At 43.1% G+C, this 26795-nt stretch overlaps 1 protein-coding gene across 2 annotated transcripts; it reads left to right on the top strand.

The window, feature by feature from the left end:
• slc35f4 (solute carrier family 35 member F4) lies at positions 1-26795 on the top strand (the record flags this gene model as incomplete). 2 transcript variants are annotated; one of them, XM_080413881.1, is made up of 7 exons in its annotated part: positions 1-238; positions 20983-21283; positions 23600-23819; positions 24085-24210; positions 24744-24936; positions 25103-25192; positions 26462-26795. In XM_080413881.1, 7 exons carry the CDS (start codon positions 1-3, stop codon positions 26701-26703), a joined length of 1410 nt encoding a protein of 469 aa, XP_080270007.1. In that variant the 3' UTR covers positions 26704-26795. The 2 variants fall into 2 exon arrangements, with proteins under 2 accessions (XP_080270007.1, XP_080270008.1); XM_080413882.1 differs by lacking the exon at positions 1-238 and adding an exon at positions 15378-15469.

The raw sequence follows: 26795 nt of genomic DNA on the forward strand, positions 1-26795 counted from the left end.
ATGATAAGCACCGAAAGTGTCGAGGAGAGTGGAAGTGGAGACATTCAGCTGGAACCCCTGAAGAACATCACGCACTTACCAGGCAAGTCGACGCCGACCGGTGACAGTGACAGCCCCTCTCTCTTGTTAGGGGACCTCACCCCCAAAGTCACAGCCAACGGACTGCATGATATTGAGGACCGGATTTTGAGGATTACCGGCTACTATGGCTATTACCCAGGATATACCAGTCACAAAAGTAAGTAAAACAAAGTAGCCTTACACATAGATAGGGTATGATGAACACACCTTTCGTCAGGTGTGGCTGTGGCGTGGCCACAGACACAGTGCATTGTAAAATACTCAAATGGGACCAAATAAATATGGGTCCCTTGGTCCCATTTGTACTCTGTCAGAGTTGGCCTAGGGATTTTACTATATTGATTGATTGATTATATTGGTTAAAAACATTTGATACAGTAGGCCTATCTGGCTATCTTTCACATAGCCTGCGTTGATAACAAATGAAGGAACATCTATAGCATATGAATCACCACATCAGAAGCATATATTAATATGCCTTTAATGACCAAAATAAAACTACTACTACTACTACTACAAACAACAGCTTTTGCGGAGGCTTTTATCTAACATCATTGTGTTAGTGGTGCGTACTTCTGCAGCAACACATGTCAAGACAGAGAGAGAGAAAGAGAGAGAGATGAGAGACTAGAATGAGAGGGGGGAGAGAGAGAGAGAGAGAGGGGAGAGATGAGAGACTAGAATGAGAGGGAGATAGAAAGAGAGAGAGAGAGAGAGAGAGAGAGGGGAGAGATGAGAGACTAGAATGAGAGGGAGGGAGAGAGAGAGAGAGAGGGAGTGTGATAGAGAGAGAGAGAGAGAGAGAGACTAGAACGAGAGAGAGAGAGAGACTAGAACGAGAGGGAGAGAGGGAGAGAGCGAGAGAGACTAGAATGAGAGGGAGGGAGAGAGAGAGAGAGAGACTAGAATGAGAGGGACATAGCCTAATTTGGGCTATGCAATTATTGCAAAGGTACACCCTACACATACACATTTATTGTGCAAGCAATATCTAAAGATATGGTCTGGAATGGATTGTCCAGATTTGTCTGGACCAAACATGTCAACACCCAACACTCCTCCCCCTCGTTCTGGAATGTTTACTGCAGATGTTTCCAATTAATTAATGCAGGGGTGGGCGTGGCAACCATGTGTTAAGATCGACCGGTGGGCTTTTTGGTGATTGCGAAGCAATTTGAACACCCAGACATAAAAACTTCCAATCATATCACACCGTCCAATCATGCTCACGTCTCCTCAGCTGTGGCTGCACTTGCAAAGTAGACTATCTAGTAGCCTACTAAACAGGTAATAGGCCTACACCTCACCTGGGATTGGAACATTGTTTGACCCGGAGTCCGGGTCAAACAAGGTGCTTAATGGTCAAAAACCCAGATGTGTGTCTCAAAGAATACTGCAGGGTCGGTCATTCCAAAGCTCCACCGCGCTGCGCCCGTCCTGCGTGCTCTGATCCCCTGATAGTCTTTGTTTGGGTTCACATTCAAACCAACACACCTGTGTAACCAAAGCTGGTTATGTAAACTCGGCCTCCAGGGCTCCTCAGTCCCCTTGTGTGTGTGCACACGAGGGGAGTCGATCACAATTTCACCACTGTCTGAAAGCCAATGACACACGTGACACGACGTGGGGACATTTCCCGTGCAGTCATCACAGACTCACCAACACGAAAATAACCATTTTCAAACATTTTGTTTCCATAACAACGGACAGCGTCTAATACACGATGGGCCCCGCCAAAAAAAGCTCGGCTATCGATCGTTACACCAGCAAGCAAGCACCGTACAGGAAGGAAGGAACATATTGGCCACCACTGTGATGGATGTGTTGCCATGGCCCATGACGGATGTGTGTTCCATTCCATTAACACGCAGTCACGCAAGTCTGTTTTCTCACACTAAGGCTTTCAGTTCTAAGTAGCCATGTCCATCCACCTTGGAATAGATGTGGGCACCAAAACATTGTGCCCATGAGCCTATTCCCCCAAATATCCCCAAATAGTGCAGTCTTAACCACTTAAACCCCAGCATCCGTATTGTGGGGAAAGCTTACGCAAAAAATAGAAGATCGACAAGCTCACAAGAGCTCGAAGATCGGCTATTTTCTGCGAAAGCTTTTCTGACAATAACAGAAAACGGAAAATACACTAGTATGGGACTCCATTCAACCATATGGGGTTTAAGTAGTTAAAATACTGTTTGGGGACGGATAGTTTTTATATTCTGCAGCAGTTATGTGGAATGGGTGCCTTATTAACTATAGCTCCATTGTTAACTTCAAGTCCTCCTCCATAAAGAGCTGTCTGCAGCTGGACCTAACCATCAATTAGTTGCTTGCTATTTTACTTGTCTAGTATATTAAAATTGTATGAATGTACTTATTATGGATTGTTTTGCTATGATCATTTTCTTATTCTGGGGAGAACATTGGGCAAAAATAGCAGATCTACAAGCTCACAAAGTGTGGCAATGAGCTTGTATTGGCTATTTTTAAAGAAGGGGCCTGGCCTGGCAGATCCCATCCAATATGGTTTAAGTGGTTTATAGAGTGGTTCTCACTTTTTTGTGACAGTAAAATATGTGAAATTGGATTTCATGAGATCTTTCTGCAGGACAGACACCCCCCAATGTTTTGCAGAATAACTGCAAATTATTCTGTGGTGACTTGTTGTCAAATAAACAACTGTGTTTTTTATTTTAAAACCCAGTAGGGCAGTAGCCAGTATTAATGATAGCCAGGTGCTATCAGTATTTTAAAAGTCCCATCAATTATTTGTGCATTGTTGATTATGCATAATGCTTTTATCCCCTTATAGTCAGAAAACTATTGACTGATTCTGTCAGTTTTTTTTTTGCCTATAATAAGATGTAAAAGCAGTGGTGGTTTTCAGTGAATGGAAATGGTAGATCTTGCCTTTGAAGTTAAACTCATGCCCAAAATGGTTGTCCACCCCTGAATGCAGTCAGTCTACTGAATGACAAAATGCATTAAGCATCCATTCCTCCGATGCATGTCTTAAGCTGTGTTATATGTTTGAGCTATAGGTGTGAACCATATTGTACCATTGATCAGAAATAAATACATTTCATTGTGCATGGCCAGCATCATTCACTATATGTGCTACAACCACTAAACCTGTTCTCATCTCACTGATAAAGTCTAATAGCACTGATAAAGTCTGTGCTTCTCCTGCTTGATAGAAGACTCAAATCATCTTGATTAGGTTGCCAATATTTCCTATTTAGCCTGGAAGGGGTTTGGGGTAGAATACTTATGCATTGTTTGTGAAGGATGTTCAGAGATGATCTGTAAAATCTCATCTTATTTGTAATGAATACATGTAAATGTATGACAGTGGTTTTACTTTGGAGAGGGGAAAATAACAACCATTGCAATCAACCATATATGGCCTATTGGTATCCAAGCATGTCAAATGAGGCATGCACTGCAAAATCCTGAGTCTTTGTTTGACTCTCTGAGAGTGTAAAATGGATCCATAAGGGATTTTACTGTGTAGGTCTGTATTTCATGAGGATAAGACTTGCACAACATGCAGAGTATTTTAATGGTCAGAGCAAGGCTCTTGCTCCAGTGTTATGTAATTGGTCTATCCATTGCTGCATGATATTGTCTCCCTGTAAAGGTAATGAGGTTTTAGCATGCTCCTGTCTCCAAAAAGATACCCAATTAGCCATTGATCTATTTTGTGCCTCCCTGAGTCTTGTGTGATGTACATCAGTGATTATCAAACTTTTTTTAATTTCAAGGACCTCAATCTACACTGTAAAAAAATGCATTGTTCATTTTAGCTCGGAGTCTACAAATGAAACCAAATGGACCCGTGAGTGTCCGTTTGATTTCATTTGTACACCCTCAGATCAGACCCATAAGGGACCATTTGGTTCCTAACTATCAATTATTTAGCTGGGAACCCCCAAGGACCCCTGGGGTCCCCCGGGCACCACTTAGACACCACATAGACACCTGGGCACCACACTGATGTAGATGGTGTACAACCACACACCTCAAATGAATTGGACTTGTCAGGAAAACTCCCCAAAAGCTCCATCAGTCTGTTATATCAAAGTCCAAACAAATGAACAACTTTGAACGGATAGAAACCTCACTTCAGATGCTAAGATATTCATCCCCACATCTATAGCGCAACGCATCACTCCTGTTGAATATACGACTGTCACCAAGCTTCTTTTGAATCTTAAAGGTAATGGAAAGATGCAGATGGGACCTTATTCTGTCCGGTTACAGCTGAGCTTCCTGGATGAGCTGAAAGTGTCTTGATGGATTGCAAGATAGAAAGCCAGGGGAAAAGGAAATGAACCTGTCTCTCATTTCGTTTGCTCTGTTTATCAATAGTGTCACTTCCAGCCAGAATGTAATCAAAGATTTCTTTTTGGTGAGATATTTGCCTACTTGTCTAGTTTAATTTGTTGTTGGATTGATTTGTTAAAGAGTGGCACCCACCCAGTGCAAATATGAGGTAATGTGTTAAACAAATTCATTCCAGGGTTTCAAAAGAACTGCATCATTCAGCCTTGGGCGAGTTAAGCTGTACAACAGGGTTTAACTGCTAAATAGTCCAGCAGTGATATTAATAAATATCCAAATATGAAATTAGTTTGGTTGCAATATTTGCAACCAAAAATGGTATATTAACTTAAATTACTGTCCATTTATATTGGAACACTGATAATGCAGAGTATTAAGATAAGCAGTAGGAAATAAAGGAATAGGATGTCATCTCTGATGATATTTCAGGTATATACGGTAAGGAGCAGGTGTGGAGGATAACAACCCCCGCAGCAATCTTATGAAAGCCATTTGTGAGTATGAGCCTCGCAGAGAGCCATTTTTTGACACGTGGGACACAGCTAGTCTCTCTGAAGTATGCCATCCATATATTTTCTATTCCAACAACAAAGTGGTGTCATGCCAGAGATGCCAGAAGGTGATGATCCAAAGCACATCTCATATTTATTACAACACAGCCAGCTCCAACAGCTTTCAAAACATCATTGCTCTTGTCACTGTGCGGGAGTACAGATCAGCTCACCCATTTTTCCTTGCTAAAGCTTAATTATGTTTTTTATACTGCAACGCGGTAGCTTGAACTTCATTTTCTTTAAGGCAAGCGACACCGTCGTATAAATTACTCTCCAAACGCAATTGGTATGGAGGCTCAATTCTTGACTGTTGAAAGGTGCCAAATAAATTAGTTTGCCTTGTTTTGTTTACACAATCGTGAACTTTGGAGTGGAGAAATGCAAGGCCCTTGAGCTGTTGCATATCATTTTCCATAAAGGGCTCAGTGGAATAACACAAAGAGACGCATAAATAGAACAGTAGCCGTATCCTGCCAAGCCTATGGGGTAATTATATATTTAGTAAGAATCTGTTGCCAATTTGTTATTATTGCTATACTTGCCATCTGTATTGAATTAAAATATGCCTGTGAGGCGGACTGTGGACTACTTTTTGGTGTAATACATACCGTGGTCTAACTATTGCACCTTAAAATTAAAGTGAACATTTTGATGGCCTTTTGTTAAGAGGTACACAGTAAAATCCTGATTGTTAATTTAACTCTCTGCAATGCTTTGAAAGCAGTACAATTCCCATACTGTTGCAGGCAGTGATGTAACCAGGATGCTCTTGATTGGTGCCTCTGGAGAAGGCCTGTAGGAAACTTCAGTTGCCTGAAGTGAAAGAGTCGTTGCTGTGCCTTCTTCTCCACATGGCAGGTGTGCATATCCCGTGTGAGTTTGTCAGTGATGTTGTCTCAGAGCAATTTGAAGTCGCTGGCCCTCTGCGCTTCGGTCAGGTTCTTGACCTGTCTCATCGTCGTCAGTGATCAGGCGTTAGTAATCGAGTCTGCCTTTGTTTTTACTGAGTGACTGTAAAAGTCTGAGAGTTGGGTCTGAGTGGTTTTGGTTACACACTTGATGACACTTTTTTTTCTTGCTTTTCTCTGTGAAGAAGTTGTACCAGGATGCAATGTTGAATGTGACGACTGTGTGACCAGAATGCTGCAGTTAAAATGACCTTCAGCCTCCTCAGGTGAAACATTTTGTGAAGGGACAGGTGGTGGTTGATTTCAGTGTCCAGGTAGATCTTGACATGTTCCACCGCCTGCCCCTCCAGCCCGAGCAGTCCAGAGAGAGGGTGTGGGGTGTCAGGTGCCTGTCATTGCCCACAACACAGCTCTTTGGTCTTACTGATCTTCAGTTCTAGGGAGCTCTCCTGGAACCAGAGGACACGGTACACATATTTCCTGTATAATGATCACCTGCTCTAGAGACAGCATTGTTGGAGGTGATTTACAAACATTAGGAGGGACAGCATCCTAGTTAGGCAGGCCCTTGTAGACAGCAGCCCTGCACACTGCAACAATAGCAAATGCTTCCTCAGCATCTCTCAGAAAACTATTACAATAATTTGCTGTGCATCATGTGTGCGAGAAGCATATTTTTGTAGAAGGCCAACCCTCTGTAGTGCGCAAGCTTCCTGCTAGGTAAATTGCTATGTAAGAGGGGCAATGACAGTCTCAGCAAGCTGCCTGTGGTTCATCCCTGACACCGCAGAAGGAGAACAACAGAGAAAAGGGGGGAAATGTGACAATGGAGGCACACTTCATCATATTACTGAGGACATAGAAAGCAAACGGTAATCTCAATTTCGTACATCCTGTAGTACACGAAGAGTCAGCACGCCGCGTCTCTGAAGAGAGAAAGTGAGATAAAAGAAACAGCTTTAAATTAATTCCAGTAGGCTGTTTATTCACCATGTGATATGGTTGGCTTGTTCTGAAAACATCAGTCTTACCAGTGGGTGAAAAGTTCCCTCCAAAATGCCCGTGTGGACGGAGATTGATTTTGTTTTGAATTAGTTTTTAAATGAAAACGTATTGGTGTAGATATAGATATAGACTTAATATTCAGTATGTCCACGCTCATTTGGGTCCTGTCCCGTTCCCAGGCTTGTTCAATCTCAGTGCTATTTATAGCACGCCTAGAATCAAACAGGATCTGAGCTTTCGCCTGAACTGCTGCTGGAGTACCGTTAGCCTTGTGCTCTCTGGGGAATAGATGAAAACACCCGCTAAGTAATGGGTGCAATATTTCTTGCAGTGACTTGCACGACTGCTGACAGGCATGTACTGTATCACTGGACACATACAGTATGTATATTAAGTGGCAGAATGTTCAGGCAAGCCATGCTGAAATACAGCGGGATAGAATGGAGTAGACTAGTCACTGGACGGTGCGAGAGACCCCGGGCTTACATCAGGGGTGGAGACACTGGACCCACCAAAATACAGTATGCAATTCTGCGACATACCTTATTATTAACCATCACTATCTTCACTATATATCACTAGGCCTACATACACAAGGGAACCAGGGGACCTGGTACTGCCAGACCCCTAATGGCCGACAGAGCACTGCGTCACGCTAAGCTTGGCCAATCAAAAAGAGGGACATGTAAGCACCATATATGCACCATATATGGACGAAAACGTTGAAACGTTTTCGTCCATATATGCACGAAAGAGGGACCGACAAAGCCTCATGTAGGCCTGACCCCCTGGGTCTGGCAAATAGAATCTAGTCTAAAAGGTCAGTAGAATCTTAGTTCTATAAAGTCATTATTAGAAAGTAATTTTGGCCAACTGATGAAATGGTAGCGATGGGAAATTTATGCAAAGCACAAAGCATGCCATGTGCAGAAATTCCAGCGGGATGCAGAGGCGGTAACCCCCATGATACATATAACTTGGCCATACAACCACCCCCTGCCCCCAGAAATTATTATGAGCAGGGGGGGCCAACGACAGTTCTTGCACCCACAGGCCCCCAGAACTAAACCCTGTTATTAATGGTACTTTAATTTTCTTGCCGTTTTCTTTCTGTAATTCATGAGTCAATATGGCATGGTTTGTAAGGATTCTGTATTTTCAGCTTTCACAATGCCCTGTGGACGATTATTGTCATAATGCAAAAATACACCTCTTCCTATTGTCAGTGGTGCTACCTTATATCAGTGGTTCTCAACCTTTTCAGGCCGTGACCCCCAAAATAATCATATTTGAACTGGGGACCCCCCCACCCTGACAAGCGCTTGGAATGTAAAACTTTAGTTTTACAAGCTCACAACGCCTCGCGCTGCAAGGCGTTGTGAGCTTGTAGATCGGCTATTTTCAAAAAATATATATATGTTTTTAACTTTTCTAATATTATTTGACAATTTGGCCAATGTTTGACCAGTTTTTATAGAATAGTTTGTTGATTACTTTTGATGCAGTAATGGTCTTTTTCTTGTCTTCCTTGTTTTTTTTGTTGAGGTATTAGAAAGGTCTTAAAAGTCCTTAAATTGTCGCTTCAATGTCACCTGAGGACCCCCGCAAATTCATGTGGGGACCCCTGGGGGTCCCGACCCACAGGTTGAGAATCACTGCCTTGTATGACCAATGCAGCATACTTTCTACTGTTCATGTGGATAGCCTTGTCAGCTGCCTTATAGTGCCCTCATGTGGTCTACAAATGAATCATCTATACTTACTTCATTCCATCCATACTCCAATAAAAAGACAGACAGTAAATGTGCACTTGGATGTACTTAGGCTAATTACTAGCTCCGTGTGTAAATCAAAATGGAGAGCACTTGAAAAAAATTTACATGACCAGTCGGCTCTCTCAGAGTAAGCAGTAAGAGGCTAGTACACAGCATTTGTTGTGTTTCTATTGCTAATATGAATCCAATTATTATATAATATTGTGTGAATGACTCTGGAGATTAAATTACGTCTGTCTTTTGTACAACATATATTGAGAAATTAATTATAATGTTTAGAATCTGCATTTATTTTCATTTGCAGAGCCACCTGTCTGGTCAGTGAATGTAATACTGAAATGTATTGCACGTCGAATGCAATACTTCTTGTTTACCACCGGGTGTCCTCCTATTCCAAGTGACCGGCAACATCTTTTAAACAGCAATTCATTTGAGACACTACTACAATGACTACTGCTCTCTCTCTCTCTCTCTCTCTCTCTCTCTCTCTCTCTCTCTCTCTCTCTCTCTCTCTCTCTCTCTCTCTCTCTCTCTCTCTCTCTCTCTCTCATCCGTACATGTACAGTATGTATGTACCCATACATATACATACATCCATATGTGCATAAGTACTATGTACATGTATGTGCTTACCATTCTTGTGAACGTGGTATCTCAGGAACGCCTTAAGGATATTTGATTTCATCTGGCACAAACGTCCACTTGGACTCAAGGATGGACTGATTAGAATTTGGTGGTCAAAGGTCAAGGCCACTGTGAACACGAAACATTTGTACGTTCATTAGATAAGTCTTCTCTGCATATACTATACGAGTCTGCCAGTCTGGACGTGGGTGTAAACGGCAACTTGTTGGTGGAGGCATACAACCATGATGCGGTATTTCTAGTTTCGTCCTGGCTCTCTCAGAGACGTGTTGATTAAGAGACAGATGCATACAGACAAAGCCAGGATTGAGAAAAATAGGCTGATCTGAATGACAAAAGGCCTGAATGGACCGACTGCGTCAGTATGCCTGGTCTACAGTATACAGGAACATCACCGTTACTATGGAGGTGCAGAGGAGGGCTGTTTCACTATTTGGTGCTTGATCTAAGATGCAGAAGCATTGTATAATTTAGGGGTTCTTGGTGGTGAAGATGGTATTTGTGGTGGTTCGAGAAGCTGTGGATGGTGAAGAGACTGAGGGATGATAAGAAGCCCCTCTCCTGCATATATGGGACCGACTCTTTTGCTGCTCACATCGGCAAGGACTCGAGGGAGTGTGGTGCCTGCCACCGAGTCGTTCGGATATGCGGTTTCCCAGAACCCCCGATCCAACCGATATGTCCATATAAAGGCATATATGGATATCCAGTTGTCCAGAACCACCGATCCAACCAATTTGCCCATACTGTAACTGTATATGGGCATGCCAATATATAGGCATATGACATCAGGGATCTCCGTATATGGGCATACTGTACCTGAGCCGCTGGTGTAGCGGTCCAGGCACCTATAGGCTCAATGTAGCCTTACAGCGTGTTTCCGGTTCGAGTCCCGATCCCGACGACCTTTTCTGCATGTCACTCCCCATCTCTCTCCCCATTTCCTGTCAGCCTACTGTCCTATCCATAAAAGCATATAAGCCCCCCCCCCCCCCCCAAAAAAAAAAGGGACACAGACTGACCAGAGCCTTTGGGACTGACAGATACAGAGATCTCCATATTTGGGCACAAAAGGGTAAAGCCCCCGACACTGACTCAGACATATTGGTCGGATCGGCGGTGCGACGTAGGTGTACCTTACTACGAACTATATATGCACACTGTAATGTACGAAGGCTCCAAATCAGTTTCCATTCATGAACAGGCCTTTGTCTCTAGCTTAGACGAAGCTTTTATGACTAAAGTCATTATATACCAGCCGCTCCTTCATACCATCACAGAGCTAGGTTATAGGAGCAATCTACTTGTGTTTATCTTTGGCAGCCTAGGACATGTTGGTTGTGAGAGGCTTCTAACAACGTGGGATGCCAAAAAAAGCAGCTAAACGGCTTGCAAAATACTGTGCAATCTCTTCTATCATTGGTTGCCGCCAAATATGGTGAAGACGCTGTTACTTGTACCCCTGAGGGGCGTTGGGGTATTTGTTCAAACTTTGCTGACTGTACTTTTATACAGCACTTTATTTGTGTCCTTGTATTGTATCGCTTACTGTATGTGGACATAAATAAATTATTAATGTGTGTGTGTGTGTGTGTGTGTGTGTGTGTGTGTGTGTGTGTGTGTGTGTGTGTGTGTGTGTGTGTGTGTGTGTGTGTGTGTATAGTTATATATTGTCACCTTGCTAAACTAATGGCCTAAGTAATTTTTTGAGGAAAATGATATTTTTGCCTAAGTCAGCTCCTCATGACACTGGCCACCTCTGGTAAAATCGCCTTTCTTCTAATTGAAAAGGATCATGCTGTTCCCTCTCTATAATGACCTATCTCCCCAGTGTGACTTAGGCCAAAATAGGCATTTTTTTGGCCTAAGTGTTTTTGTTGACCAAAAACATGGTGTAAATCAGTAAGTAATTTGTCCTAGGTCAGGTTTAATCCTATTTAAACCTATTTAAATCTCCTATGTTACATAAATGACAGACAGTGTTATTTTTATGTTCATAGTCATATATATATATATATATATATATATATATATTTTTTTTTTAACTTACTTTGGCCAGTTTAGCAAGGTGACGATTTAAACGTTTTTTTTTCTTCTCAGTTATTTTCATTTTAATTATGTTACCCATAGATTTTATGTGCTGTTTTAACTTGTATGGTTATTATGCTGCTCTTTTATCTTGTTCCGTAAAGCACTTTGTAACCTTGTTTGGAAAAGCGATATAGAAATAAATTCATTGTAAATATATATATATATATATATATATATATATATATATATATATATATATACACACACACATATATATATGTGTAATGATAGAATATACAACCATCATATCATCTTTATGAGATCTGTCTCCATGCTGCTCATATCTCCAGTGTGCCTGCTGCAATGTACCAGCCATTGATCTAGTCCTTCAGTTTGAACCATATAGCCTCCGATAATGCCTGTGTTCTATATCTGCCTCTTAGTGATTAGTATCCTGGGCCTGGGATCTGCTGACTGGACGGTTGTCTCTCTCTCCTCTCTGTCTACCGCCTGGCTCCACACATCAGCAAGGCTATTTTTAAGTTTAGTGCCCTTCGTCTCTGGGGATCTACAGCCCCGGCCCCCCAACCCATCCCCTGCTTGCACACACACCTAATCAAACATCAGTTTGAGCCATGCCTACATGCGTACCACACTTGACACACGACAAGCACTTTAACCCTTGTTAGATCCAAGCGCTTTCCACAGGACATTACTTTAATGCATTTGCCGTGTGGTCGTTGAGTCATACTGAGTCGGTGACAAAGGGAATCAAAAATGCACACCACACACTGTGGCAATATTTCAGCAGTGGAAGCTTTCCTCTGTAATCCAATAGCCTATTTCTACTAGCAGACTCTAGCATTCAAACAAATAAATAATCATAATGTAGTTTGGGTGAAAGCCCACAATACTTCCTCCACTTTTTATGACCAATCAAACAAAAGCAAGGTACTGCATACTCTGTCTGTATCTCCCCTGTGTCAGATTGATGAACACAGTGCTCTGATCTGCTATGCTCTTTGTATCAGTGCCAGAATTGAGTGATGCACATTGCAGTGTAAAGATACATGAGAGGGGCGGGGTGGGAGGTGGGAGTGTTGGTGGTTCAGGGTGACACTTATAAAGTGATAGAACACATACATGATTGTAAGACTACTGACAGCTCACATCCCATGACCACTAAGCTCTAACCAAATGGATAAATGGGGACATTATAGCTGTTGCGTGTGTATTTAACCACTTAAGCTCTACTTTGTCATATAACACATAGTGAAAATAGCCAGTCTACAAGCTCGCAACATGACATGTGAGCTTGTGGATCTGGACACACACAGTTTTTAAATGATTAGGGGGGGGAAAAAGCCTACATTTGTGCGTTTGGTCCTTGAAACAACACGTTACGGTGTTGTGCCTGGCTTGCCTGTTATTGATTTCAGTGCTGAGAGGATTAGCAGGGAAGGCGTTGCATTAAGATAATATTACAGCGTGCAAAGTCTCTTGTGTGTCTGACCACAAACAGTACTGAGCCATGTAGAATGCCATTGATGTATACAGTAGGCCCCAGTGACGGTGAAGCCCATTAAATCTTTAAGTGCAAAAACCGCAGACAGAGATCACATGGCCAGGAGGATTCCTTTGGATGGAAACTGCAATGCTTACAATGCTCCTGAGGGTGATGATGGGTATGGCCTCGGCTACATGTGTCTATTTAAAGGTAGATCTTTACGATATGGCTCTGCAAGAAATGTCTACAAATGGGTATGTCAGTCTGTCTGTTTGTCTGTCCAGGGCAGACCGATCAACGCGAAATGTCAATGGCCGTGGGATCAGGGTAAAATCTTGCCATACGTCATAGATACATCATACTGTAGATGACTGACATCATAGACTGGCCACATGAAGTCCGGGATCTATGCAGGAGTTCTTGTATATATCTTACATCTGTATTCCAAAATACAATATATTAAATATTATGTATTTTATTTATTTAATTATTTTATATTTGAGAAAATGAGTTTGCATTATAATTATTGGAATTAATGGAATCTTTATTCATCCCTGTGGGTAAATTCAGCCTTTCGGAAATCCAACAAACTACTAAGTTAAACAACACCAGTAAACAGGAAATTGTATGGCACCCAAGGGCAGAAACAAGGGGGGTGGCTGAGGAAACGTGTCTATTCTTTGAGACACACATACGGGTATACAGGATGTCCAAATATTGTTTTTCAAGCTCCTGAGCCACAAAAAGTAGCCAAATCCACACAAGAAGTACCTTTGTTTGTACCTCCAACACACTTGCGTGACGTTGATTCGCTTCCCCAATTGGCACATCACTGCAGCTAAAGTATAGGCATGCAAATATGGTGGAGTGAAAGTCTGCACGTTTAGGGGTTCAATGCCTTGCTCAAGAGCTCCTCGGCAGTGCCCAAGAGGTGAACTGGCATCTCTCCTGCCACCAGGTGCAGTTTGCAGTTTGTTATGTTATTATGTTGTCTTTCACGTGTGGCAGGTGGCAGATTGTTCTTCATGTAGGGACTAGGGAGGCTGACCGTTGACCGAGAGGTTGCTGGTTCACTGCACTGATGTATTGCAACTTCAAAGTGGTGAGTGGATGTTGGCTGGTACATCTATGGTGCCTAGACTGCCTACCTACTAAGTGCGCCTGTGCCCAGTGGCTGTCCTTTAGCTCTGACTTCTGATAAATTGAATAGGCGAAGGGAACTGCATATAATAGGAGAGATAGGCATAAACATAAATTTCAATTATAATGAGTTTTTGGACAATATTGTTATCTTGTGTAATTATAAGGAGTCTGTACAGGCCAATAACTGTTAAATGGGGGTGAGGGGTCAACATTTTTTTAAATGTTCACCCGTAAAAATAGACATGCCAGGTTGAAAGTGGTTCAATTGATGACCACGTCTACAATGTGGCCGTGTTGTCTGACGTGTGACCATCTCACTGCTCATTTCGTTAATGGCTGCAATGGCACAAATCACAGGACCTGAGACCCCTGTGCACACAGGCAAATCCTCAATGTTAGGTGTAAAAAGGGACCCGTAAGGGTCCATAGATAATCTGAGTCTCAAGGAGTAGCTAAGTGGGAGATGTGCCAAGTACAGTACTAAGAGAGAACAAGAGAGTGATTGGAAGAGGGAGGATGAGAGCGAGAGAGGGAAGGGGGTGGCCAGGTACAGTGGGGGGGGGGGTGTAGAGGAAGGAGGAAAAGAAGGGGGCAGCTGCTAAAGTAACATAATTAGCCAGGGGGCTGCTGGGTTACCTTCCAAACAAAGCTGCTGATTTGTGGAGCAAAGGAAGAGGAGGGGACAACGGAGAGAGAGAGCGAGAGAGAGAGAGAGAAAGAGAGAGAGAGAGAGAGAGAGAGAGAGGAGGGGGGACAGGACAGAAAGAGATGAGGGTAGTGATTGCGCTGTGCCACACACACTTGAAGCTCAGTCTCCCTTGGAGACGGTGGCAGGCGCTGGATCACTGCATGACAGGGCAACACTGAGAGAGTCTCCACTCCATCGCACTTCCACCGAGCCGCAGCTCCACCGAGCCGTGTCACGGCTGTCCAGAGAGACAGCGAGGAGGAGGAGGAGGAGGTGGGGAGGCAGAGAGAGAGAGAGAGAGAGAGAGAGAGAGAGAGAGAGAGAGAGAGAGAGAGACAGAAAGAGAGACAGAAAGAGAGTGAAAGTGAGCATCGGAGCGCTGGGAAGAAGGCAGAGGAAGTTGACAGAGATCTGGGAGGAAGGTGAATAATCAAGCAAAAGTGACAGACAACAAACAAACAAAATCAGCGGAGGAGTTGGGAGGCTGAGGATGCTCACAGCCAACAGGAAGAGCTGAACTGAGCCTGCAGGGGTCCGGTCACACGGACAGCACGCACACACCTAAACACACACACCTTAAAACACACACACACACACACACACACACACACACACACACACACACACACACACACACACACACACACACACACACACACACACACACACACAATCCCAGGGAGGGACTGCGGCTTGTGCCCCCTACTGGAGGATGAAGAAACACTCGGCCCGAGTGGCTCCTCTCAGCTCCTACAGCACCCAGGTCCTCACCTGCCCCATCTCTGAAGGTAAACTGGAGGGACTGGAAGGGGCCGAGACACCATGCGCGTGCGTGTGTGAGCGTGTGTGTGTGTGTGTGTGTGTGTGTGTGTGTGTGTGTGTGTGTGTTTCTGTAGATATGTATGTCTCTGGTTGGAGGTTGGCCGTTGGCACGTTGGAGAGCATCACATTAATTAATCACCAGTTCATTTTGTCATCATGCGCCACATTACCCATGTTCCTCCATCAAGTGTTTCTCAGGGTACACCATGGTCACTGGTGTGCAGTAACATTTGAAAAGCACTGGTAGAATATATATTAAGTAACTAAAATACCATTCAATAACACATTTCCTGTGAGTGACACAACTGTTTAATTTGAGTGATTTTCTAGTCAACTAGCCTGACTCACATTCATCTTGAACAAAGTGCAATGCAGAGTTTATTTACAGTTCCTCTGCAGCACCAGACTGTCAGAGACCTTTGTGTGAACTGCCGTATGCGACACATTGTGAGCTTGTAGATCAGCTTGTATTAACACAACACTGCTGTATGATGAATGTAGTCTGAGACCTTTGTTAATACTTGGCAATTTCACAGTCAGCAATTATAGAGACTGCAGTGTTTCTTAAAATGATAGTTCTTGAAACATTACGCCATATATAGAGTAGCCTAATATTTTATGTGATTCCTTGTTAACGGATGTTAAGATATTGAATAGGACCTGTAGTAACACTAGCTTGGTTGTTTTTAGTTACCCCTTTGCGGTACACACCACTGATGTCAACGTAAGAAACAAACTAAATAGGCCCCTGTCAGCTGCTTTCACATCTGTTCATTTCTGCCGTCCTGTTTTATGTGACGATGATGGCAGGAGTTCTATAGGCAAGGCAACTTTATTTGAGTCCCGCACACTGTCTTCACTTACAAGAATGTATTAGTGACGTTTCGGTCACTCGGACCTTCATCAGGCAACATGATGAAGTGAAGACAGTGTGTGGGACTCCCTTTTTTTGCTCTTCAAGTTCATTACTCTGACGCGCCTGTCTGTCTCCGTAGGTGTGCAAAAGGACTTTTTCTTCTAACTTTATTTGAGTAGCACATTCCAACAAGGCAATTCAAAGTGCTTTACACAAAACATTAAGGGCCTTATTTTGCGCGTGTTAAGTACCAAGTCTTATAACTTAACTTAAGACCTGGAGGCGTGGCCAATGCTGTTTGGCTATTTTGAGTGGCCCCCACCCGACTGGGGCGAACATTTGGTGAAAATAGATCTACAAGCTCGCAACACGCCTCATCGCTACACATTGCGCTGCATTGCAACGTGTTGTGACGCGTTGTGAGCTTGTAGATCGACTATTTTCACCGAAGAGATTTGGTGTAGAGGGAAAACAGGAGTGGACCCTGGTCAACTAAGTCTATAGGGTTTAAGTGGTTAAGACTTGAAATTCAGAGCTTCCATTAACCTAGAGTAGATGATTGTACCTGGGATTATAGAAAGATTCCCCTAATCTTCCTTTTAAGATACCGAGCTGTACCACCTCCACTCACCTAATTTGGGTAAGGAGATGATGCCGCTTCTGGCATGTATACAGGCTCAATGTGTCGTCCATGTTGGATGCAGCACAGATCTATCCATCAATGTCGCCAGGGGGCTGCCTCTGTGGCAGGTATAAAACACTGAATGGATTGAAATATGAGGTTCCAGCAGAGTACTGCGTCATGGTGCCTCTCTTAATGAGAGTGTGCCAATAGTATGGCGTATACTACAGTATATATTGAAGAAACTCCTGCATAGAATCTGCAGTTATTTCATTAACTTTAATGCATTAATGTCACACAAGTTATGACTGTATAGATTAGAGATAATGTCAATATTTTAAAATATATTTTGTTAATCACTGCTCATCTTTGAAGCATGGTGGGCGAAGGGACTATCAAAGCCAGCCCCTATTACAATGGTTGTGTGGATGGGTCCAAATAGATGGGTCCATTTGGTTCCATTTGTACACTCTCAGAGTTAAATAAACACTCTCTCAGTGTACTTAAAGAAACCTCATACACTATCAGTACCATGATTTTAGATTCTCGATTTGCAATGTAATTAACTAGAAAAACGACTTTACTCACTGTCACTTACCCACTAGCTTACTTACTTTTTGAGTATTTTACATCTGCTTTATGTGAGGAACTATTTGGATATTTTACTTTACACAGTATGGACTCTACCTGTCATAATAGTTGTACCGTAGCTTTGCTGATAATATGAGCCAAAAAAGTATGGATGGGTGATTGAATTTGGAGCACTATGTGAGCGTTCACACATTCTTAATGATCTTCACAATCACATTTAAGTAACTAAATGTCATGCGAGTGACACAACTGTTTAATTTGAGTGGTTTTCTAGTCAAGTAGCCTGACTCCCATTCATCTTGAACAAAGTGCAATGCAGAGTTTATTCACAGTTCCTCTGCAGCACCAGACTGTCAGAGACCTTTTTCTTAGCAGCACTATTAGTCAGCATCTCTGCAATAATGTTGGCTGTTATGAGACTTCAAATATGTATACAGTAGCCATTAAAAGGAAGGGGCATAGTTCAGTTTTCATATGTTTTCATGTTAGCAATGGACAGTTCATAGGACAGAGAAATCAGCGATTGTTGTGGGCAAGGAGAAATGGGAACAAAATAAGAGAAAAAAAATTAAGTAATCTGTTATCTCTGAGAACTGTTTTCGAGTAAGGAGCCACTGGGCTCATAAGCTTGATTAAGAATCCTTTATAAGACACAATCTGATTAAACCAAATCCCTAGATGAGTCTTGGTTGAGTCTATAGATTAGTCTTCAATGTTTTGCTTTCGCCTCTTACTGAGAACCTGCTCCCAAATGAGATGCTGTAAAATGAAACCTTTTATAACTGAGTAAATACAGTGAGTAAATACAGCAGTGCTGCACACCTTTGATGTATCAAATTGTCATCATTCTCTAATGCTTTGAACTATACAGAATTTGAGAGAGAGTATACATTACATCTTCTGGTCAGGGTAGGAAATATACAGTAACTGGCCTATTATGTTCTCTACCTGTTAATAACACAAATCTGTCTGTCTTTTCCGAATCTTAGACTCAACGTATGCTCTAATTTGCAACAGACTAAATGCCATATAGTCATTTTGTCATCATAAGAATATTTGCCCTGTTGGTGTGCATAACACCAGACCATGTGTGTACATTTGATGTCAGTGTCACTGATAAATTCTACGTTCTAGAATGCACAGTCAAATCTGGAGTGTAAATTTAACCATGTCAATTGAAACCTTTTTGACTGAGCTTGTGTGAATCGCTTAAAATTAATCAATATGACTGCAAGCAGAACTGCACACTTTTAATTCCTTTGGTAACATTGGCAAGTCTCTGATGCATTGAACTATGCAGAAGTTAAATTAACACCAGACTTTACTCTGGGGACTGGACATTCATCATTGTAGTGTGTGGGCACTGTGCATATTCAAGGCCTGTTCCCTTTTCTATTACATTCACCACTATTAATCCAATAGTAACATGGGTTACAAGGTTCATTCATCACCTTTAGTGCTCTTTTAAAGAACGACAGAAATTAGCTCATGCTTTCCATAGGCTTAAGCCAAATGTGGCCAAGAAAGTGAAAAATCACAATTTGTCAGCTTTGCGTGGATCTCACTTAACAGAGCACGACAGCCTCCATATCTCTTTTCAAAGGACATGGTGCAAAACTTAAACATTGTGGTAGGCACCACACCATTAAAACTTCTACAAGTCTGCTCGAATCTGCTGAAGACGTCATGCTAAAACGTTGTACTTCGTTTGATGTATGACTTTAATAATGTGAAAAGTATTACATTTTGGCTGGTTGTTCTTTTTGCCTTTGACGGAAGACTTAATACACAGAGGAGCGATCAATTTTTATTCAATATATTACACGAACCCTATGTTGCTGCTCCTATTTGAACCCCTGCTAATGGCTGTTTGCATTGAACAAAGAGCTATAAGGGTAATAATGTGCACCCATGAGAAGCCCTGCAGTAGAGACATTTCTGCACTGTCTGTAGTGGAAATGGCAGAGCTTCTTGTGCTGAGCCAGCGAAGAGGGCACGAGCAGCAAACACCAAGCACATGTCATCTTTTATTCCTGTCCTAGTGTAAATTGATCGGACTGTTGAGAGCTACAGTGTACAACGGATCTGGGCTCTCTCTCCCTGTCCGGAAACGGCCTCACATCAACCAAGAAACACGCTCATACTGTTGCGCGTGCGCGTGCAAGTCTTGTGTGGGTGTGTGTGTGTGTGTGTGAGTGAGTGAGTGAGTGAATGAGTGAGTAAATGAGTGTGTGTGTGTGTGTGTGTGTGTGAGTGAGTGAGTGATGCGTGTGTGCGTGCGTGCATGCGTGCGTGCGTGTGTGTCCTTAGCAGCTTTTCTTTTGTCAGTTGGATGTATGTGGCATTGACCATGCTCCCAACAGTGCGCAAAAGAGTGCAAGCACATTCACAACTGAGGACACAGCACTATACAGTATATTCTATAATCATTGTAGTTTCTACCCACCTATCTTTCTACTTGTCTGAATATATGGGTCTATTTATTCATCTGGCTGTCTGTCTGTCTGACTGACTGACATGCTATCTGCCTATCTTTCTAGAAATAAAGTTGGCCTAGTTGGTTTAGCATATAAACCTTGATTTATTTATATCACAATGTCCCAGAGTTAATGTAGTCACTGCAGTACGGTGATAATGGTCCAAATAGAGGCTTCTACAAGCGACAAGGTTGTTGCGTCTTTCTTGTGGAATGTCATGTGGTCAGGCTGACTCCTGCTTTCAGAGTGTCAGGTTTCTGGGCACATCTGAACGTAATGGGTGTTCATGCTACGCTGTATTATGATGCTTATGGTGCTATTTATGACACAGGCATCCACCATGCTAAGCCAATGCATTTTAGCAAAGTCTTGCCTTTTGTGTTAGTGCCTTTACAGCAGGTAATGCAAACTGCGGGAGTGCTCACTAAGGACAGTGGATCAATACATGCTTACCTACTGCACCCGAGGAAGGGGATCACAGAATATGTTACATCCTACAACATCTAGCCTTGAGTACACTGACTATTCATATAATGTGGGGTGATAAAACCCACTTGAATCATTATTTTCTCATCACTTCCAGTGACAAGTGACATAAAAAAAACTAATCTGCTGAACCGTGGTAAGTAAAAATGGACTAGTTCTCTTTCTTTCGTCATGGCTGCCCGTAACCAATACCATTGGTAGCCACTTTAAAAAGAAATTGCCTAATTTCTGTGCAGACGGTAAAACATTGGAAAAGCACGAAAATTACTCTTTCATTGTAACTTGTTTACAAGTCGAGATCCAGAAATCAGACACCAAGTTATAACGTTCACGTTGATTTATCACATATCAACAGATATGTGATAGACCGGCTAGAGCAGACAGCATTTACAGAAGCCTGCAAGTGGGAATATAACATTTTATTTCATGTTCTTATCACCCAACCAGGAGAGGAGGGATCTGAGTCTAATGCAGAGACTCCGGGCAGTGAGGCCAGCGGAGAGAGTTCGTCCTACCAGACATGCGCCCACACGGTCCTGAAGGTCCTTGGGGGGCTCCTGTTGGTGCTGTGTGTCAGCTCGTCCTGGGTGGGCACCACTCAGGTGGTAAAGCTGACCTTCCAGTCCTTCTCCTGTCCCTTCTTCATCTCCTGGTTCAGCAGCAACTGGAATATCCTCTTCTTTCCCATCTACTACTCTGGACACGTGGTCACCACAGGGGACAAGCAGACCCCCATCCAAAAGTTTAGGTGAGTAACATAACGTTGGGCAGAAACCTTGTATCTCCATAATTCAACTTTTTATGTTTTTTTGTAATTTAATGCCCTACAGTGTCGCACAAAAGTATGTAAGCTATTTTCAAGAGAAAGTAAAAGTGGTTAAGTCTGTCTTGTTTTATAAATATTTAACATATGGAAAGTATTAACAAGAGCTTGTGACTAAATAATAACTACACTGGATCCATTGGAACACAGGTTCCTTTTTCCTGAAAAGTAACCGTTTTGGATATACGAGGCTTTCCGCCACACATAATCTGATCTGATACAATCATGTGTTGAGCAGACCCTGGCAGTCATGTGATCATTCTCAGACCCTTGTGGTTTCGGAAGAGTTTTGGTGGGGCAGCAAAGTGCTAAATCGTTCAGATGGATACACAATTTTCAAAGCCCGGGAATCGAACTCGGGTCTCCTGCGTGGAAAGCTATCTTAACCACTAGCTTAAAGGGGAATTTTCCCATGAATGGGGGAGATATTAGGGTTTTGGTCATCAGGCAGAGGCTCTGAGCTACTACTGCTACACAAGCATGACATTTTGCATCACCTTTAGGCTGCTTATGAAAATACAATATGGCCGCCTTTTTTTAAGACGGCCACAAAATTAGGGACACACTGGATGCAATTATCTTCATATAATCAAAACAAACTGTCTAAGATTAATATAACGTACAGACTTTAGAGAACATGAGAGGACATTAGAAGATGTTAGAGGACATCAGAGGATATTAGAAGACATTGTAGGATAGTAGAATATGTTAGACTAGAGCACATGAGAGATATTAGACGCCATGAGAGGACGTTAGAGGACACGATAGGACATGAAAGATATTACAATATATTAGAGGACACTGGAGATATTAGACGCCATGAGAGGATGTATATTAGATGACATTATAGGACATGAGAGGATGAGTGAGGACATGAAAGCAGTGGTTCTCAAACTTTATAATTTCAAGGAGACCCAGTTTGTTATACTTTAGGCCACGGACCCCTATAAGAGTTATAGGGCTCACAGTGTTTGTTTTCAGGGCTGTGAGACCGCCTGAGCACTTTGCAGGGTGGAGTGGCGTCTGAGAAGTCTATCATCTACTCCTGGATAGCTCTTGGAAGAGTATCTTAGAGTCTCTTAGGGCTGAGAACCTCTTCGGTCGTACCCTTCGCCGAGTCTCGGTTGTTTCCTTGCATACAGTACCATCAATGCTGTGTTAGTGTGTTTGGAGTGGGGGATGTGAAAGACTAGACAGTGGTACCGTATCTGACTTTTCTAGTTGATGTAACAGCAGTGACTTCAAGTTCCCAACTGTCGACAATTTAGCTGGGGACCCCCTGGAACCCCCCCCCAAGGACCCCTGGGGGTCCCAAGATACCACTTTGACAACCACTACATTAGAGGTTGTGAGATAATCTAATCTTCAGCTACATTCGTCAAAACCTACTATACACAATACGGTTTGGCTGTAATAATTGAGTGATTTTGACGATGATTTAATACCTTACTGCAAGGTCTACTTGCAGCATCATCAGGTTAGGCACTGAATTATTAAGTTTAGGCATGGGTTTGGTGTGGTTTAATACATTTTTAGATGGTTACTCACCGTTAGTATATTTAGGTATGGTTTTGGACTGAGGTTGAGTGTCTTCCACTGGACATATGGTGCTTCTGAGCCAGGAGGGAGATCTTCAGAAGGGGGGACTCCCATGTCAATAGGAGGGAGGTCATTATCAAGCTTTTTTGTTCATAGCTGGAGTCTGGTTTCTTCCTGAGATGTTGTCAGGGGCTTGACATGGCTTCTTCTTGACTTCAGTCGTTGGACCCGGGGGTTGACGTCCATGGAGGAGATGGCATGCATCACTGACAGACTTTGTCAACTCTACTCAGCTGGCAACTTCCCGTCTCAGCAGGGGCAATGCCAGTGAGGAGGTGGAGGTTGTTTATGTCCCGATGGCTGAATATCTGCCTTCTTAGACCTGGCTAATCCTTTGTAGTTTTAAGGGATAAATAAACTGTGTGCCAGCATTGTTAATAATAGCCTCTGTGGGCAAGCAGACTGATCGTAAACACAGTTTACGGCATTAGTGAGACAAAATTGGAATCTCTCCTTTAATTGACATTTACAGTTAGGCCTGTACGTGGAGATATTGACTGCAATGAGGGGAAACAGTAGGTTCATAATGCTTATGTTCAGCAGTTTCTCTGAAGTACTGCCCCATAAGAAGGGGGGGGGGGATTATAATCCTGAACTAACTAACAGAACTAGTTGCATACTTCCTTTTCCCTTCTCTAACAGGGAGTGTAGCAAACTCTTTGGGGAGGATGGGATGACACTGAAGCTTTTCCTGAAGAGGACAGCACCCTTCTCTATCCTGTGGACCCTGACTAACTACCTGTATCTGCTGGCCCTGAGGAAGCTGACCGCCACTGACGTCTCAGCCCTCTACTGCTGCCACAAGGCCTTCGTCTTTCTCCTGTCTTGGATCGTCCTCAAGGACCGTTTCATGGGTGTTCGGGTCAGTACTAACTAAGCCATCGCCAATGCAAACTTTATCCATTCTAACTTGTATAGAGATAGGTATTTAGTGATGGGGCTTTATGGATAGAAATGTCTGTCGATCGGTTGATCCTTCCAACACAGATGAAATCTGAAATCTAAAGGGTGGGTTGCCATGAAACTTGGAGCAGCACGACCTCTAGGGACCGATAGTGGGCTTTCAGACTTCGGGCTTTTCAGTCTTTTTCATATTGCGCTGATATTTGTTCATTTTTTGCCTGCAGATTGTGGCTGCCATAATGGCCATCACGGGTATTGTCATGATGGCTTATGCCGATGGATTCCATGGGGATTCTTTTGTTGGTGTGGCCTTGGCTGTCGGCTCTGCATCCACCTCAGCTCTCTACAAGGTTATCCTATAACTTGGATTTTTTTTTTCAAGGACCCCTAATTTGATATGCACTAGGCCATGGACCCCCATTTGATAAAATGTTTATCTCTGGGACCCCAATCTCAGAATATTTTATTGATAGACATGATTTGGTCTGATATGGTCTGTCATATGGTCCATAATTTATTTTGTTCTGTCTATGTACTGTAGGTATAGAGATAAGAGTGAAACTCTGATCAAAATAGCTATTCTTGTACATTCTCTAATTGTATTTACTTGTACATGTAATAATGGTGAATATTACGTAACTATCGTTCATTTAGCTGGAAACTTGGAACCACTTGCGTATAGTATCAGGCATTATCCAAACTGCATCCTCACTACAGCAGCCTGTCAGAGTCTGTAGTGCCGCAGTTTTAGTAATACTGGATTAGGTTACTCAGAAAGACACCAGATTGACTTCAGGCCAAACAATGCAGCACAATAACCCAAAAATGCCTGCATGAGAACGATCAGCAGGAATTTAATATTGTTTCCTTCACTGTGCTACAGGTGCTGTTTAAGATGTTCCTTGGCAGTGCCAACTTGGGCGAGGTGGCTCACTTCCTTTCCACGATGGGCTTCTTCAATCTTATTTTCATCTCCTGTGTGCCCCTCGTCCTCTACTTTACCAAAGTAGAGCACTGGGGTTCACTTTCCTCACTTCCCTGGGGGTATCTCTGTGGACTGGCTGGACTATGGCTGGGTGAGTACACACACACGCACACGCACATGAGGCACACGCACACCAATAAAGTGCACAATCATTTAATGATTGTGCATGTCTGTCACCTATCCACTTTCACAAGCAGTTATAAAATTGATTCCCTTGAATACATTACTAAATTGAACCCTTTTCACATGGTTTCCAGTGTTCAACGTCCTGGTGAATGTCGGTGTTGTGCTGACCTACCCCATCCTCATCTCCATAGGAACACTGCTCAGTGTGCCAGGCAATGCAGGTACATTCACTTTGTTATGTAAGGAAATGAAAGGAAGTATTTGCAGGTCACCAGGGCAGGGGGAATTACTTCACTTGTATTGCTTTGACCAGCAGATGCCTGCTCAGATGGCTCAGATGAGCCATAGGGGGGAGCTGTTAGGGACATAAGTGTCTTGCTCATGGACACTTTGACACATATACTGGGTGAGCTGAGGGTCGAACCGGTGACCTTCCAATTCACAGATAGCCTCTCTACCCATGCATCTATGGCCGCCGGACTGGCACGCTTAACTCACAAGACTTGGATTAATGAGAGGAGCAGATTCTTAAACATGCATTATCAATAAATGGAACATCCGTAATCTCTGAATATGTTTAAATGCTTCTTTTAATGCATAGGAGAGTTTGTTTGTTTGACTGCTGCTATACATTAAAAGGAAGCATTTAAACTTACTTTGTGAGTGCAGATGTTCCCCTTTTTTTGGGTTAATTTATTATCCCTTTCACAAAGAAAACAAAGCAATTCATGACGTTAAAGGCCCAATCCAAGATGGCTTTGAAAATATGAATTACCTTTATATTCACATACTGTACATTCTTAAATAGTTCTGCCAGTCCTTCTATCAAGAGCTGAGTCAATCACAATAAAACACAAACTTTGGTGGTGGGGCTACCTAACTGTTTATGTTTGTAAGATTGTATAGGCCTCTCAGTGTTAAATTAACACTTTTTACAGTATATATGGGAGTAAAACGGCCACTTTGAACAGAGCGTGCCTGCAATGGCATTGTTATTGAGCGGTCAGCATTTCTGGCCACTGTAGCAAAAAGATTACACAGCAAGTCTGGCTCTCACGCCCCCGGAAACCCAATCATCGATGTGCCTCCACCGACGCTGCAACTATCCCCTCACCGAGGGAGGATCAGGTTGCTAAGGCGACACTAAATGCCTACAGATGGGTTCTTTTCCTTAACCACGATGGACTGTATGAAGGTCAGTGGGTTACGTGCTTTTCTAACCACAGAGACACAGAGGACAGAGTGGCCCATTTGTGCTGGTTGTAAGCCGCACCGCTAAGCTATGTTCATCCTCCTACAGCTCCTACAGTCCTGTGGTTTGGCTTACTTTAATTACTTTGTAATTAATCTCAATTTGTTTTTGTTTTTTATCCCACCGTCCCACCCTCCACTCACTCTCCCTGTCGTGGGTTTTCTACTCTATCTTTGTCCTCTTCTTCCCTTCCTTTGCCGCTCTCTCTCTTCCACTCCTCCTATCCCCACCACCACAGCTGTAGACGTGTTGAAACATGAGGTGATCTTCAGCGTGGTGCGTCTCACGGCCACTTGCATCATCTGCCTGGGCTTCCTGCTCCTCCTGCTGCCGGAGGAGTGGGACTCGGTCACACTGCGTTTCCTGGCCACCATCGCCGACAAGAAGTCTGAGGAGCACGGTGAGGAGCTGACAGAGTCCAGCGTCCATACCCGCAGCCGCAGCCGAGCCAACGGCGCAGTCTCCATACCCCTGGCATGAAGCTCTCGCCCGGGTCGGCCGTCAAGCCTGTAAACCCTGTTCGATGTCCCTTCCTCGCACGTTTGTCCACCATCCATCGGGGAAGTGCAGAT

Source organism: Gymnoscopelus braueri (genome assembly GCF_963280865.1).
Source record: "Gymnoscopelus braueri genome assembly, chromosome: 19".
NCBI classification, from domain to species: domain Eukaryota; kingdom Metazoa; phylum Chordata; class Actinopteri; order Myctophiformes; family Myctophidae; genus Gymnoscopelus; species Gymnoscopelus braueri.